At 37.8% G+C, this 17,266-nt stretch overlaps 1 protein-coding gene across 1 annotated transcript in view; it reads right to left on the bottom strand.

Annotated features, from left to right (window-relative positions):
* Positions 1–13,636, bottom strand: part of LOC149084103 (nose resistant to fluoxetine protein 6-like) — a 34,438-nt gene extending 20,802 nt beyond the window's left edge. The window contains exons 1-4 of the mRNA XM_089234447.1: positions 13,043–13,636; positions 6,822–6,988; positions 2,211–2,301; positions 2,002–2,104 (exon numbers count right to left, since the gene is read on the bottom strand). Coding sequence (XP_089090573.1) covers positions 2,002–2,104; positions 2,211–2,301; positions 6,822–6,988; positions 13,043–13,565 — 884 coding nt within the window. The 5' untranslated portion in view covers positions 13,566–13,636. The remainder of the gene's footprint in view (positions 1–2,001; positions 2,105–2,210; positions 2,302–6,821; positions 6,989–13,042) is intronic.
* Positions 13,637–17,266: the final 3,630 nt, after the last annotated feature.

The following is a 17,266-nucleotide window of genomic DNA, read 5'->3' as shown; positions in this document are numbered from 1 at the left end:
GGAACATATACTGCTGTAATAAACGATTTGGAGGCATTCTGTTCGTTATTTGCTTATCTTTTCTTTGACTTGTGTACGTCAGCGCCACCTATCGGATGTTTTTTGAGTTTTTTCCTTTCTTAAAAAAATTCCCGTGGCCTAGCGATGCTAATCCTGCAAACCGTTTTCCATTTCGGTCATTTTTCCGGTTGTTATAAATTTATAAAGTTTCTACGCACTTTTCGCCCAATCTGTATATATATATATATATATATATATATAAAAGCCAGGAGTGTAGAACTTTTTGTCTCTTGACTGCACGCGGTTTGCCAATGGGTTCCATCAGACACACGGGTGTTCTGCTAAAAAGTAACAATATATATGTAAACGCGCAACACGTTAACCAAGCTCACCACATTTCCTTCATAGAAATACGTGAAATCAGGATCCATACGTGACAAAAAAAATTATCAAAACCAAGTGAAGTTGCCAATTACAGCCAAAAATTGTCAAATGCGAGAAAAGTTGCCAATTACAGTCAAAAATACTCAAAGGCAAGTAAAATCAGGAAAAATTGCGATCAAAAACATTGCAGAAGGCAACTAAAGTGTGACTATTACAGCCAAAAGAAAAATTATCTAAGGCAAGTAAAGTTGACAATTAAAATCGAAAAGTTTGTCAAAGGTAAGTAAAATTGCCAATTTAAGCCAAGGAAATAGTGAAAGGTGAATAAATCTTTAAATTACAGCCAAAAAAAAAAGTGTAATCAACCAAAAGAAAAAACTATATGTTTGACAAACTGTCATTTGAGCAAACAAAAAGCAACTTGCGCGTACAATAAAATACAATGAAATCATTGCAATTAATTAAAAATAGATTTAATTGCAATCATGTCATGGCATTTTATCCTGCGTACAAGCTGCTTCTAATGCATTTTTCTTAAAATTTAAGTATCCTAAATATTTAAAACTTTTTATTAGCACATACAATAAAGAACACGTGTAAAAAAATTGAAATAAAAATCAATGATTAATTACTATTTTTAGTCAAATTTCTAATAGGGCATAGTGTTTAAACCATATTAACTACTTTATGAACAAGGACGTAATATTGCGTCCAAACGCCTGTGGAATACATTCAAACAAGCTATCTCTAATTTCTTTCCTCTCTCTCCTCATCATCGCGAGGCTTTGTTGTAACCCTACGAAATTGTTCTCTTAGAAATATCTTCTTTTTATTTCTATACAATCATTAGTGATATTTTTCTTACACATGATGCATCCTTTTACAATATACATATAAGAGTGAAAGAGAACAGGTAGGATGAGGGTAAAAAGAGAAATATGCTTCGTATTTTTATGCTCTCTTATCTCTATCCTTTTTTATCTGTACTTATCTATTGTACTGTTTTCCTTTCATTTGCTTTTTCCTTCCTTTTATCCTACTTTTTTCCCTTCACCTTTTTCCCCTTTTTCTAACGTGCGGTTAGGTTAGGACAAGGTCACCATATTTATCGCCCATTCGTCAAATAGGGATCATATGAATTTCTTCCCAATAGCTTGTGAGCAAAGGGGATAAACTTAAGTCCCACGTGTTAAGTCGTATATGGTTTGACAAATATGTGGAATGAATATATTTATATGACTATAACTAATCGCATGATAGAGTCATAATCATCGCCATATAATTTATATCATGAAAATAATTTCAATTCTTGATTTCAAAAATTCAACTAAGCCTTGTTGAAAATAAGGGGAAAGAACGGGATGTTTCATAAAAAGAAGTTGAGGTGGCGAAAATTACGGGATGGTCCCGTAAAATAATAGTCTTATGGTCTCCCCGTGTATACAAGTTTCTGCCTCGCGAGCGGTAGAAATAACGGTTGCAAGTTGAAAAGGTTTTGTGCGCAGTACACGCTGTGCACCCCTAATTTAAAAATTCAAAGCATTATTTTGCAATCTTCGAATACATAAAGTCCGTTTTAAATGTATTCTTCTATAGAAGATCCAGTATCGTACTCACAGCATAGCTATAGCTCCTGTTGTGAGAGGATGATTTATATCTCTGCAAGTAGAAAGCGTCAAAGTCCAGTTCAGGCTTAACCCAGTCACGTTCAGCCAAGGTTCTAAACATGGAAGAAATAATTTCATACATTGTTCTTGTGAATTAATGGTGAATTACTTGATTGGGTTAAGAAAGAGCGAAAGTGAATGAAAATTCTCTTGAAATACCCAATAGATTCATCACGTCACCGTGAATGTCATCCGAAGAGCATGTGTCAGGAAGACATGCATCTGTCGTTAAATATAAGGTCTGCCCATTCTGAAAACAAAAAGTGGCTAAGCTAAATAATATTCTCTATAGTGACATTCGAATCAAATTTAGAATTAAAAAAAAATTAGAATTAATGGAGAGATAAATAAAATATTAGGAGGGAAATTTTCTAATGTCCTGCATAAATATTTAATATTTAGAAATAAAAATGAAAAGCACAAAAAATATTTAATATTTATAGCTAAAAATTGCAAATAACTGAATAAATGTTCACTATTCATACCGTGAAATATTTTAAATGCAAGAAACACCGTTAAGATAAGACTCCTACTGCACCTATTGAATAAAAAACAAAACTATCTGTTGTAATTGCAAATGAACAAAATCTTTGTTGGTTTTGAATCGATGTGGAGCATAAAAATGCACAACATATGTATGAAACTATACGCATATTTTCTTATTTTTATGCTACACACCGTTGTAAATTACCGGTTTAATACAAACAGTGTTCCTTTGAAACAAACGATGTTAATATATTATCCTAAATTCTAAATATGACATAGTGGCCTGTGGGTTCCGACTGAAATTGGCGAACAGTGCATACCCCTGAGTCATTTCTTAGCCATCCTGGACTAGTAGTGCGATTTTCGCCATGGTTGTATTAAACTACTTAGAGTTTAATATTACCCATATTGGGTTATTAAACTAGGGGGAAAAGAAAGCTTAAGTAGGCTGGAGGGGAAATAAAAAGCAGAAAGTGTCACTCAACAGGGCAGTGACAGAATGTCACTTCATCAGCCTGTTAGGACGTCATTAAGTTATAATTAATGCTATTCTTTTAACATTAATCATTCATCATATAATGCATATATTACCTATTCTTATTTTTATGTTTAGCGTCAACTATATATCATATTAGTAAATGCGATTATATGTTATTAAATGCAGTTAATTATGATTATTTGATTAAATATACACTGCTGGCCACCGTAAATGCAACACCCTGAAGGAAGCATGCAAATAATATGAAATTTACAACATGCATTAGCGGAGGTGAGATATGCAAATGATTAGAATTTCAGCGCAGACGCACATCACGCGCGCCTGTGGCGCCACTTCAAAGCGCTATTTAAGGCGTGGAGATTTCGACGATTTGAAGTACGGCAATTGTGTTTTTCTTGTGGTTTTTTCAAAAAAACGATCAATTATGCCTCGTAGAAAACAGCGATCATCTTTTGATCAAGTATCCGAGTTCGACAGAGGAAGGATAGTGGCCTACCGAGATTGTGGATTATCTTTCAGGGAAATCGGTAGTCGTGTTGGACGAAACCAAACAACTGTAATGCGGATATGTGATCGTTGGATGCAGGAGGGTACGACGGACTGACGTGTTCGATCGCATCCACTTCACGTGATGACAGGCGTATTGTGCGTATGGCAGTGACGGATCGCTCAGCCACATCACGAATCATAGCACAGCACATTCAGTCTGTACCGCATCATCCAGTGTCTGCGCGTACCATTCGACGCTGTTTACAGCAGAGTGGTCTGTCCGCAAGACGTCCATTGCTTCGTCTACCCTTGACGCAGAACCACAGACGTCTCCGCCGCCAATGGTGCGATGAAAGAAGGATGTGGACGGCACAATGGAATGAAATTGTCTTTACTGACGAGTCACGCTTCTGTCTGCAACACCACGATGGTCGGATTCGAGTCTGGAGACACCGTGGAGAGAGGATGCTGAACAGCTGCGTTACGCACCGCCACACTGGTCGTGCACCGGGTATTATGGTATGGGGCGGTATTGGATATCACTCTCGCACTCCTCTAGTACGCATTGCCGGTACTTTAAAAAGCCAGCGCTACATCTCCGAGGTGTTGGAGCCAGTTGTCCTTCCTTACCTTCAGGGCTTGCCCACAGCCATATTTCAACAGGATAATGCGCGACCACACGTGGCACGCATTGTCCAAAGGTTCTTCGTCAATCTCCAGATTGAATTGCTTCCCTGGCCAGCTCGCTCTCCGGATCTTTCGCCGATAGAAAACATGTGGTCCATGGTTGCTCAACGATTGACCCAGATTACATCCCCAGCTGCCACACCAGATCAACTTTGGCAACGCGTGGAAGCTGCTTGGTCTGCTGTACCCCAAGAACACATCCAAAGTCTCTTTGAATCAATGCCGAGGCGTGTGGCAGCGGTGATCTCCAACAATGGCGGCTACTCTGGCAGGAACCACACTTCACAGAAGTCTATAAATTTAATCATTTGATGCTTGGTCAACGTGTTATCTACAAAATAAATATTGTTGCGATATCTCTTGTCTTTCTTGGTGTTGCAATTTGGGTGGCCAGCAGTGTATATTATCTACAAAGTTTGATATTTTGCAGTTGGTCTAATTATTTACACTATATGTACAATGTAGTTTCTTATATACATTTTTCACAATCCCGGTACCTCCGGTCTTTTCATAACCAGAAAGTTTTTGGGTCTGGAAAAAGCTGATATCTGATCTTTTGGGTAAGTGGATATTTCCCTAAGATGTTGGTATTCTGACTCTTCAAGAGTTTGGAAGAGATTATTAGCCAGCTTTTGAGCAAAGGCGTGTATGGTGTGCATTCTCATATCGTTTCTTATACTTCTATTCCTGATGAACCAATTGGCTCCCAATATAGCTCTTCTTGTTTTGTTTTGATATTGTTCTAATTTAACCATGTGTTGATTGCTCGTAATATATTATTTGTCGTTTACAAAAAGTGATATTGAGAGAAATGTCAAAACATACTAACCGGTTTTTTGGCGCATAAAATTTACACTGGTATGTAGCATTGAAAGAAAAAAATATATATATAGGTTTACCACATGCTGTTCCTTTAAATGCTGCACATCGGTTTAAAACCAACAACTATGTTATTTTAGGAACTATGACAGATAGTTATGCTTCTGCTTGATAGGTGGCAGCAGAAGTCCTATCGCAAAGCTTGTTTTTAGAAGCAATATTTATACGATGATATTTCTCTTCCATAAAATTTGGAATTTATCGGTACCAGAAAAGTGAATAAAATTCGAACTCATTCACCGATGTTCAAGGCAACGTACTTTATCCTTTTGACGTACACAAGAATTTTTAGCAGTAATTTTTAACAAACGTCTTCCGTTCGTTGGTTCGTACATCGTTGCTCTGAAGTTGTTTATTTATTTATTCAATATTGTTTGGCCGAGGCCTATACAAGAGGATGCGGAAGTTATGTATGACGAAAATGACGATTGATGATACACTAAAATTCGGAAATCGTAGTACAATCTACAATATTTGGTGGTAGGTTGTTCCAGTCGACAATAGTTCTTGGGAAGAAGCTAAATTTATGACAATCCGAAGAAGCGAAGATGTGCTGTGATTTTTGGGAATGGTTGAGTCTAACAGAGAAATGTGAGGGTTTATGAGGGTCACTTATTCGGAAGTGTCGATATTAAAAAAACCCATGAAGGATTTTGGAAAGAAAAGTTAAACGAGAGATAAGTCTAAGAGAGGAAAACGGTTGGATATTGAGTTGGCGCTTGAGCTCCGATATGGAGACAGACGAAGACCAACAGTTAAAAATGAAGCGAGTGGATTTATTTTGGATAGATTCTAATTTGTCTATGGTGGTTTGAGTGTGGAGATCCCCAGACCTCACAGGTATAAGAGAGAGAATAGGGAGAATATATGTCTGGTAGCACAAGTGACGGACATGACAGGTGAAGTATTTCAGGTTACGGTGAAGGAAAAATAGTTTTTGGCGACATTTATTAAAGATATAATCAACGTGAAGGCTCCAGCGGATCTCGGAAGAGATTATAATGTATAATACTGTATATAATGTATAATAATGTCCTGAAACTGGGATTTTATTGGAAACCGCTATTAGGTCTTAAGTAGAGATTGAGTGATTGGATATTCTAGTAGGTTCCAAGATAGTTTGGACGAGGTAAATTTGAAGAAAATGTCGAGAACTCAAAAGGTGTGAATTTAAGATGTGTTATCAAAAATACCAAGCGGGCCGAAGATTATAACTCATAAGCCCAGTTGCAGTAAATGAAGGCCCATAATCACACCGGGCTGTAAAATATCAAGACCATGAAAATAGATCAAAATACATTGACTGCACATTTGCATCATGACTGCCACAGAAAGCATTCCTGCGTAGAATTTCACGCATGTATGTAGAAACACTTGCATTATCAACAATTAAAACATTAAAAAAAAAACGAAGGTGAATAGTTATAATAGTTATAGAAACGATTTTCTATAACTATTATTAAGACAAGAGAATAAAAATTGGTCATAAATAAAGACAAGTATTTAGTACGTAAAATTTAACTGGCAGGTACTCAATTTTTTCAATATTTATTATCTCTTATGACTTATCTCTCAAAAACTTGAGCAACCAAATCAACATAATGATCATAATGATAACCAACAACATCAGACGCCAGCTGAAAATGTTTAACAGTTTCTTTTTTCAAGTTATTATGCCTTTTCTTTGGAATGCTTTGAATGCAAAATCGGTATCAAAATCTGAAACTCACGATGATTTCGGCGGACCTTCCGATGTAACAATACTTTCCACCGAATCGGGCATTATAAGGATAGCTGTCTGACGTTGCGGTCACCGTGCTGCAGTAATCCAGATTTCCAACCCAAAAAGTCTTCCATTTTAGATGAGCAAAGTTAGCATGAGTCGAAGAATCCATCACTGAAAAGACATCAATTAATTCCTAACAATTATAAGTGCTCGTTGGAATTCATCAAAACAAATTTATCGGCCATGGAAAATAAATACACTTGAACTCGGTTATAACGACTTATGTTGTTACGACACCTCGGATACATCGTCAATAACTGATGGTCTTGGTTGATTCCCATAGAGCAGGTTCTCAAACTTTTTGAAGCGCGACGTCCTTTTTGACTAAAAAATTTATCGGTGACCCCCCCCCACCCCCCCAAATAGAATGACCATGTGACATTCTGATTTTTTGCAAGTAGATGTGCTGTCCTTTAAGAACTTTTCGGAACGCTTCTTTCCGGTTTTTTACTAGGCGATAATGACTTTTAACGATATTTAATTTTTTTTAAATATTATATAAATAATTATTTTGTTTTTTTTATGTACTTCCTTATGCAAAGTGGAAGTGCAGCGTGGTGTATGATCCTTGATTTTCGTATACAGGGTAATTACAAAAGGATCATCCGATTTCAAAATCGATCTACACTTGAAATCGGCCATAACAAATCAACAAACGCATTAACAAAAATTGTTGTTAGAAAGTAGACATATTTCCCGTTTACATATTACACATCACTTATCTTTCTGTGTTTTTAATTTTTCAGATATATACAATTTTGAAATCAGGTGAGTTCTCTCTGAGTCACACTTTATAAATACGTAGCCTACCAACTTGATGTATTGATTATTGTACAAGTATAATTTGATAAAATTGCATTTTATGATACATAGTAGTTAGCCCAGCTGATTAAAGACATTTTTTAGTTTGGATATATTAAAAAAATTAATTTCTTATTTTTATTTTAGAGAATCCGTCACTACCCCCGGCCCCCAAGTTCATTGGCGTGGACCCACACTTTGGGAACCACTGGGAATAATGTTAATCAACCTTACTGTAAGGTTTTACACCATCGGGAAGGAGCATGATGGGATTCGAAAGCTTGGGTGGGGAGAAAAGCCCGCGACGAAGAGGAAAGAAGCTTGGTGTGTTTTGAGTTATAGGGGCCGTTCAAGTATTACGTCATCATCAATGGGGGGGGGGGGGTAAGGGGGTTTCCCATTTGCTGACTTTCGATGACAAGGGGGGAGGGGGGTTTGGATAATGCTTACGTCATCAACCACCCTCTATGAAAATATGAGTTAGAATTCAGAGGGGCAGAGCTGATGAAGAAATTTTGCTGACGGGGGGGGGGGGGGTCAGCGTTTTGCTGACTTTTGCTGACGAGGGGGGGGTCAAAAATGGCTAAAAATTTGCTTACGTAATACTTTAACGGCCCCTTAGTTAGAGAGTGGCTCCTGTGGACTCGGGAGGCAATCAAAGGCTCGCTGTAAACGAGGAGGACGGGCAATAAGTTATTGTGAGAAATTATGAATAAACCAAGTAATATATATAGAAGTGGCAGTGATTATGATTGTGGCAATCAGTCATTAAAAACGAACCCTACACTTACTTATAACGTCGATAAAGAGAAAATCGACTCGGATATAAGGACAAAATTTTCGTCACTTTTGTTTCCGTGTCAATGACGTTTTTCCTAAGGAATTCCTGAAATTACAGCTGACACATGCGTGGAAATATTCGTCTGTTGTTCTATATATTTATACTAAACGTTGGGAAAAAATAGACGTATTGCATGTTTGACGTTCCGACTTGCTCAATGACGTGACCAATATATGAAACATTTTCGTATTTCGCCCTTTTTTCAACTATTTTTTTAAAATAAAAATATCCAGTTTTCTTTTTCAACGAAGCTTGTTTATCCCAATATATATACATATTGATTTCTTAGTATAAGGAATGTGAAGTTATAAACTATAGAAATTTCATAATTTAAAAAATTGTGTTTTGATAAATGTTCATCACTTGCCAACTTTTATTTTCCTTCCGTGAAATACATTTTAGCAGGCACTTGCTATAGCATTTGAGCAGCTTATTTTCAAAATGGAGCGCATTTCCACTATTTTCTAAATTCACAATACTGCTTCACAAAAAGTGGGAAATAGCCTAACAGGTAGCACGTGGGAGTGGAAAAAAGAAAATTTTTAAATATGTATCATATATTTTTGATAAACATTCCGGAGAATTATCTGCATTTGAATTTTGGAAATGTTCCGTTTCGAATAAAAATTATAGTGTATATGCTAGTAGTAGTGTATGTGCCGGGTTTGATCCCGGACGGTGAGGATCCGGGTACTAACCCCACCGTCGCCGCAGCGGTGTTCGGCTGAAGTTTGTTTCCTGCGGTTCCCAACTTCGAGGCGCGAATGCGAGCTGATCTCCCCGTTAAAAAGTCTCGCCGCTGAGAGCAACAGGTCTCATAACTGTATAACTATTCATTCATTGCACTTCACTCACTACGAGTTGAGAGAAAAACTCATAGTTTAAAAAATTGATTGCAGATGGCAGCACCACACAGTGGTGGTCGGCTGAAATTTGTTTCCTGCGGTTCCCAACTTCGAGGCGCGAATGTGAGTCGATCTCCCCGTTAAAAAGTCTCGCCACAGAGAGCAACAGACCTACAAACAGCACAAATTCAATCATAACACGTCACTCACTTCAGTTCTGAAATATAGATGGCAGCACTGAAAATCAAACAAACACGACACTACATATATATAAATACAAATACAACGCCACAACAGGCAAAATGCCCTGTGGCATTTTGGCTGAGGATAAGATGCCCATAAAAATATGGATGTCATATACACTGCTCAAAACAATTAGGAGAGCACATGGTTTTAACAAAATTACGCAAAGATGAATATACCGATAAGTAACATAAAATGAATCATCCATAATTTGAAGCCTAGCAGGAAACGGAAGAAGAAAACTTCATATGCAAATCAAAGTTCATGGCGTCAAAAACCAGAAGAAGTAGATAAGGGCAGAAATCGGGATGTTGCAGAAACGTCTGTTTTACTACCGTAACTGTGAAATTCGATTGCGCAGTGTTTTTTTTTGAGACAAGGTGACTTGAGGATGTCTCAACAATGTGATTTACCGGAATCCATGGCATGGCGTGTTATAGGCAGACTGGAATCCGGGCAAACACAACGTAGTGTCGCGGACGCTGTTGGAGTCGCCAGAAGTGTTATTGCAAGGCTGTGGAATCGATTCGAAGAAACAGGAAATGTTAGACGTCGACCAGGGCAAGGTCGGCCACGCGCCACTACAGCAACTGATGACCGGTATATACGGTTAACAACCCGTCGAAACAGAACAGAGAATGCTACGCAGCTGCAAAGACGGTTGCTCTTGGCAACAGGACGAAGGGTGTCCAGCCAAACAGTACGTAATCGGCTTCATGAAGGAGGGCTCTATGCACGTAGGCCATTGGTTTGCATTCTGTTGACCCCACGCCACCAGCAACATGATTGGAGACAAGTGCTGTTTACAGACGAGTCCCGATTCAGTCTGGAGTGTGACACCCGACGTGTTCTGGTATGGAGGGACAGGGGCACTCGAAATAACCCCGCATTCGTTCGTGAAAGGTCACAATACAGACGAGCTGGTTGGATGGTATGGGGTGGAATCAGCATAGGCGGACGTACGGACCTGCATATCATTCGGAATGGCACTTTGACGGCCCGAAGGTATGCAGACGAGATACTGCGCCCCCATGTCATCCCTTACGTTGGAGCCATTGGAGATTCCTTTGTTTTCCAGGATGATAATGCCCGACCGCATAGAGCTCGTCTGGTGGAGAACATGCTTGAAGCTGAAACAATACAGCGTATGGAATGGCCAGCGTGCTCTCCTGACCTGAATCCAATCGAGCATGTTTGGGACATGCTCGGACGACGCATTGCTGCGCGACCAAGGCCGCCTGTTATTGTCCGAGACTTGCAGATTGCATTTCTTGAGGAGTGGAACAGTATTCCCCCAAAGTCTGATCGATAACCTCATCGCATCCATGGCAAACAGGTGTGCAGCAGTCTTAGCTGTTCGAGGAGACCACACGGCCTATTAAAACTCATGCATCATGTCTAAACAGTACTTTTTTTTTATTGTTTACATGTAACCAAATTGTTGCCCTAAATCATCTTTTCATGTTTTTTCCATATTTTCAAAGAATTAAAGCTTAATTCCAAATTTTTTACGTCTTTTTTCTGTATTGCGCATTGATACGCGTGTACTATCCATTGTATGCCAATACGTGGCTGTCTCGCACGGTTTTCTTCACTTTTTTGCTTGCTCCCCTACTCGTTTTGAGCAGTGTATTTCGAAAACTCATGCACTCAGACTGTTAGGTACACACACAGTTACACCTCCGGCACAACTCACTAGGTAGTAAATCGCCAATAAATGTTGATAGACCTGAGCTGTGCTCGGTTTGAAAGAAAGAAAAGCACCACGCATATATATATAACAAGCATTACACAGAAACAAACTTCACCGAAGGTCCACTATACGTACACACACATTCCAACATGTACCAATTCGTTAGGAGTTCCGCAGAGGAATATGGACGAGGTGCATGTCCGGTTTAGTGGTAGTGTATATGCTACCCTTTGATCAAAATTGGAGCTGGTTAAAGCTGAAGAATTGGAAATTTCTACGCCACCTGTTGATTCCAGAAGGTTTCACCTAACCGAGGAAGGCATCCTTACTACTCTGTTGTGAAAAACATAAGAAACACGATCATTCTACAGTGGAAATTCCCATAACGGGCACTTCTGTCAGCGGACATCTCCACTAACCAACACTTTCTTGAATTAAATCGACACGGGACTCAATGTATTTTAGTATCCATTAACGGGCGCTCCTCGTTCGGTCCCATGGGCGTCCGTCTTCCAGAGGTACTACTGTAGAATGCGACTTTGAATGCGCTCCTGTAAAACGTGCCGTTTAAAAAAAAATTCCTTATCGCCACTAAATTTATAGATTTGGTATGTTCCGTTTGGAATGAAAAATACCGAAGTGAATGAACAAGGTGGGTATGTTTGTTCTCTTTTGTTAGAAAACGACCAACTTTACATTGTAATTTCGACCGAAAATATTCTTGTTTGAATGAACCCTGTTGCATAATCCGACAGAGGTCACCCCTAAGATTCAATAACCATTGAAAAGTACATTTCGTAAAAAAAGTGGAAATGTCCCCTTTTAAAGAGTAAATTAGCTCCTCATTTTCTTCCTCTCGTCAAGAATTAGTTATGAACAATATTTGGTGATTTCGTTGACACTTGGCAACATGTTCAGTGAGAATCGGTGATGTCCAGTATTAGTTATCCCACAATTCCCCATATTTTTCTTGATCAAATTGTTACCCCTAAGAAGGATGTGATTTTGTAAGATGGCCATCTTCACAAAATCACAGGCCCATGTTAGAAAAATTCCTTCCCCTCCGGAAAAAGATATTTTTCTGGGGCCTCCTACCTTGCTAGAAATATCTGTTACCCAATCTACATACTCTCTGTCGAAAATTTTACCAGATCTCATTTTTATGAGACCCTTTCTGCACTTGAGGGCGCCCTGGGACGTGCCCGGGTGTGCCCCATGCCTCAAGACAGTGCTACACTCAAATCATAAAGAAATAAAAACTTCATGCACAGTATTTGATTGCCGCTGATTATATATTTCATCAAAAAAAGGTATCGAAAACGATAAGCTCTGTTGTAATGACACCTCGGTTATAAAGAGGAAACATCGATGTCGTTATAACCGAGTTTGAGTGTATCTTATGGCAAAAGCATATTCAGGATCGACCTGCGGAGGAGGCAGGTTGCACAGGGTTTATGAGTACAGGAATTTTCTTCCAGAGAAATTCTGAGTTACTGACCTCCGAAAAGCATTAAAGCATTTTAAATCGACAGAAATTGATGAAGATAGCATATAAAGACATTTTCAATTCAATATTTGAATTTTTTATTTTCAAATTATTGTATTTTTTTTATCATCTTGGGGGAGGCTTTTACGCACATCCCTGCTTACGCCTCTGGTTAATGACCAAAATAAAAAAACAAGCGTGGATTACACTAGACTAACAATTGTATTTGTGTACTTTATAGGTCCAAAACACTCACTTATTTTCGCCCAGTCCTTGTCTAGATTTTCATTGACATATTTAAGATCTTGAAGGCACGTTGTGTTCGATAACACCGATGGCATAGTCGTAGTTGTTGTTGTTGTATAGATAGTAGTGCTTGTGTTGGTCAGCACTGACGGCATAGTCAGTGCTGTTTTCGTAGTTGATGTTGTATCGATAGCAGTGCTTATGTTGGTCAGCACTGACGGCATAGTCGTAGTTGATGTTGTATCGATAGTAGTGCTTGTGTTGTTCAGCACCGACGGCATAGTCGTAGTAACTGTATTGATAGTAGTGCTGGTAGAGGGGATAGTAAGGGACTCTGACATAATCGCACTAAACACAGAAATAATTTTGGTGAGTGGGACGCTATCCACTGCATCATCGGGGAAATCGGGAACCGCGTCTACACCGCGTCTGTCTACGTAGAATTCAACGGAATCATCATCCAAAGCTGAAGAAAACGATGCGAAAACGAACGCAAGCAATAAAATTTTTCTGATTTCCATTCTCTTACACATGAGTTCTTTAAAATAACCAGAACTGCTACGATGCGAGATATCTTTCAACAGCAGGTTTCTGCGAGAAACTGAGAAACTGGCAGCAGCTGCCTCTGGCACACATGTGGCAGCATGCTGTTGTCATGGAGTGAAATGCTTCAAATTGTTCCCGTTTCTCCGAAAGACAATACAGAAGGATCACCAAGAAAATGAAAAGAAAGAAGCGCGATAGACAATCTTCCGTTCTTCTGTATGTGCAGTTCAATATTTTTGGTTACGTGAACACCTGCGAGGGAGAACTATCACCGAGACCGAAGCAGAAATACAGTAAAACCGCTCTTTTGCAGACACCGGCTGGGCAAAAACAAAATTCCCCCCGTAAAAGAAAGGTAACCATTAATCAGAGGGGTATGAAATGCATACTGTTTTATTATACAACGTGAAATTATAATTTGGCCGTAAAAGAGGGGTGACCGCATCTGAAGGGTGTCCGTTAAGAGGGGTTTTACTGTATATTCGTCATAGCTTGTGATTATCAAACGTCTGTCACACACGGCTTGCTTCCATAATTCGGGGTTCATCCGAGACTCACCAAAATACTTCAGTAGATATTATCACTTATAAAAGAACTACTTCAAAGTATAAATAGACGAACACAAGTGAATATCTCCTGCTAGCCGCGACGCACTTTTTGAGAAACGCTGCCTTAATCTCTTCACACCTGAGCAAAAACTGACTAGGTATTGAAAAAAAACCATTTTTGATCGATTAGGGTTTATTGTAAGTCAAAATGTCCTTTTTAAAAAAATTAATCAATTAATCAATTAATCAATTTGGGTGTGTCTTTAGTAGGACCATTTGAGTTACGTACATATGTATGTAGCCCAGGTCTTTATTTGGAGAAAGAATCATTAAAATCCATTTAAAACCGTTGAAAATGAGGTTAATAACCACGTATATGTGATTTTGAGATAGCTGCCAAAGTTATGCATGTTTCGTGCTTTGTTGCTGATGTCATCTGTCTACCAAGACGGTAAATTCTTGAATTTTCATGCGATGTATATATAACATGTAATTCAAATATCTCAGTAAATATATTGCACTTAGAAACGCGGATTATTATTATTTTGTTTGGCCTTAGGAGAAAGAGGCTAAAAAGTTTATAATAATTTTGTTTCTGAGAATAGGGCGCACGCGTAGGCCTATAAAATGTTGATTTTTGGTATTTCGATAACTATACCGACCCCTTGCAATGTGAATGACGTATCTAACATCTAACATATTATTTGGATACTTTTCTATTTGAAAATATGCTTCTAGGATCAACGATTCGACAATAAAATATTACGGTTTTAAATATGAAAACTTTCGAAATGAAAACAAAAGCTGATTTATAATGCAGAAGGTTCCCTGACCCGGAATCACCCAGTCCCGAGGAATCCGGTCCTACTGTAGTATCTCACCAGTGTGGAATGCGCCTAAATTGTGCAATGTTTGTGATCCAAACTATAGCTGGTGTTGGTTTGTGCCGCCTTTTGTGTTTTGTCGAGATTTTTCTTGATACTGAGTCATCTATGATTGAAATTTTAAACCATATCGGCTAATATTTATAAAACAAAACAAAAAGCTTAATGATTATTTTTGTGAAACTTTTCATTTTTTTAAAATGTAAATTGGTTAGTATTTATTATTTTTAAAATTTTTTAAAACTTTTGGTAAACTTGTGCTTTAGTTGATCAAATTTTAAAATGAGAAAATACATGTTAAAAATATTACTGTATTTTACAGGGTGATCAGCGAATAAGCCCTTATTTCAAAATTAAATATCTCTACAACAAAGACCAATAGAATTATGCGGTAAACGGTACGTTTATTAGCAAAACTGTAAGAATGTTGTACAGAAATTTCGAAAATTTAGTTGTTTTTTTTTAATTTTTTAAAATTAAAAAAAAAAAACTGGAGATTTTGGGGTTCCGAAAATCCTAATTTGTGTGAAGAGAAACCACTGCATTCGCCTAAAGTTGCTGCGGTATGCGCCATGTGTGCTGACAAATAGTTCCAAAATTGTAACGTAACGTTCAGTAGTAATCGTTTCTCGCACGAAGAAGGGGCCGATAATGCCTCTGGCGCATACCGCAGCCCATGCAGTAACTTTAGGCGAATGCAGTGGTTTCTCTTCACACAAATTAGGATTTTCGGAACCCCAAAATCTCCAGTTTTTTTTTTTTAATTTTAAAAAATTAAAAAAAAACAACTAAATTTTCGAAATTTCTGTACAACATTCTTACAGTTTTGCTAATAAACGTACCGTTTACTGCATAATTCTATTGATCTTTGTTGTAGAGATATTTAATTTTGAAATAAGGGCTTATTCGCTGATCACCCTGTACAATCGCTCCCAAATAAAAGCTGTCTTATTGCAACAGAATTCTCATTCGTAAGGCGATTGTTCCGGATGGACCTATTCCAAAACAAGTTCCTCAGAAGGATCACTAAGTCTTCATATTAACGTTATGTATATTACAAATGAAGACATTAGGAGGGATTCTAAGGTCTCACAACTATCTTCAACTGCGTTAAAAAGCTGTGCCGAAAACAATTTAAGAGCAACAGAGAATCCCCATACTCGCATATTAGAAACATCTCAACCAATATAGTGGCCTATACATATAGATAATGTGGCTAAATACGCAAGACCGAAGAACATTCTCTGCAGGGACTGGCAGAATCTTACTAATTAACTGAATATGAGTCTTTATTTTGTCTTTTATGTGGCCTGTAGATGCGTTATTATCCTTATTATTTCTAATTTTATTATGGTATATGCACATTAAAACATGTAACGTGCAAAAAAAGGGGGGGGGAACCCCTCGCAGAGTTATAGCAAGGTGGAAAAGAAAGAAAGAGAGAAAAAAAAATACATACACGTATAAACATAAAACACTGCACGAATTGGAATCTGTAAATACCGTTTGATTTAAATTGATTATATTTGTTTTCATATTATCCTGAATTGTGACTAGAAACATTGATTTCTGCAAATATGTATATATAAATTGCATGCATAATGATGGGTTGTAAAAGCTGCAATGTCCGCTTAGGATTACGATACTAGAGCACATTAGGTTTGTATTTGAAAAATTGAAAATCACTGTAAAGAAATACAGTATCATAATGTAAATTTATGATAATTTTTTTTTGGTATTATGCATGCATGTATGAAGAGATTTATTCGTTTATAAGATAAATGTAATATGCAGGTAAAAATACCAGCATAAAGACTCTGCAAAGTCTAAGAGTGTTGATCAGTAACTAACTAACAATTGCTAGGGTTTGTTTTCCTCGAATTACATCTATAATATACATCTATATAATATATTTTTTTTTTATAGAGGCTTTTATTTTCCCCCACCAAACTGAGTAATTGTTATTGGGCTCATGTGTTTGGAGATTGCTTATGTTGTAATGGCCATGTTGACTCTGTGCAAAGAGCTTACTGAAAATATAATTGTCTTTTTCTCCCGGACTTTATAATATTCTATCTTTTTCCCTCTTTTTCTTCTTACACACACACACTTCTCTACCCACAATATTTACCCTTCACATCCGTTTACTGCACTTCTTAATGAAGGTGGTAATGAAGTCTTCTTCGGTGCCACCGACAAACCTTGATATTCAGATTCCACAGTAATTTGGTTATTTTCAAAAATGTTATTTGCAAG

The sequence above is a fragment of the Pholcus phalangioides genome, unplaced genomic scaffold (genome assembly GCF_987345545.1).
Source record: "Pholcus phalangioides strain wild (caught in Gottingen) unplaced genomic scaffold, Ppha-v1.0 ptg000008l_1, whole genome shotgun sequence".
Lineage (NCBI taxonomy): Eukaryota > Metazoa > Arthropoda > Arachnida > Araneae > Pholcidae > Pholcus > Pholcus phalangioides.
This window is presented reverse-complemented; position numbering and strand designations above follow the sequence as displayed.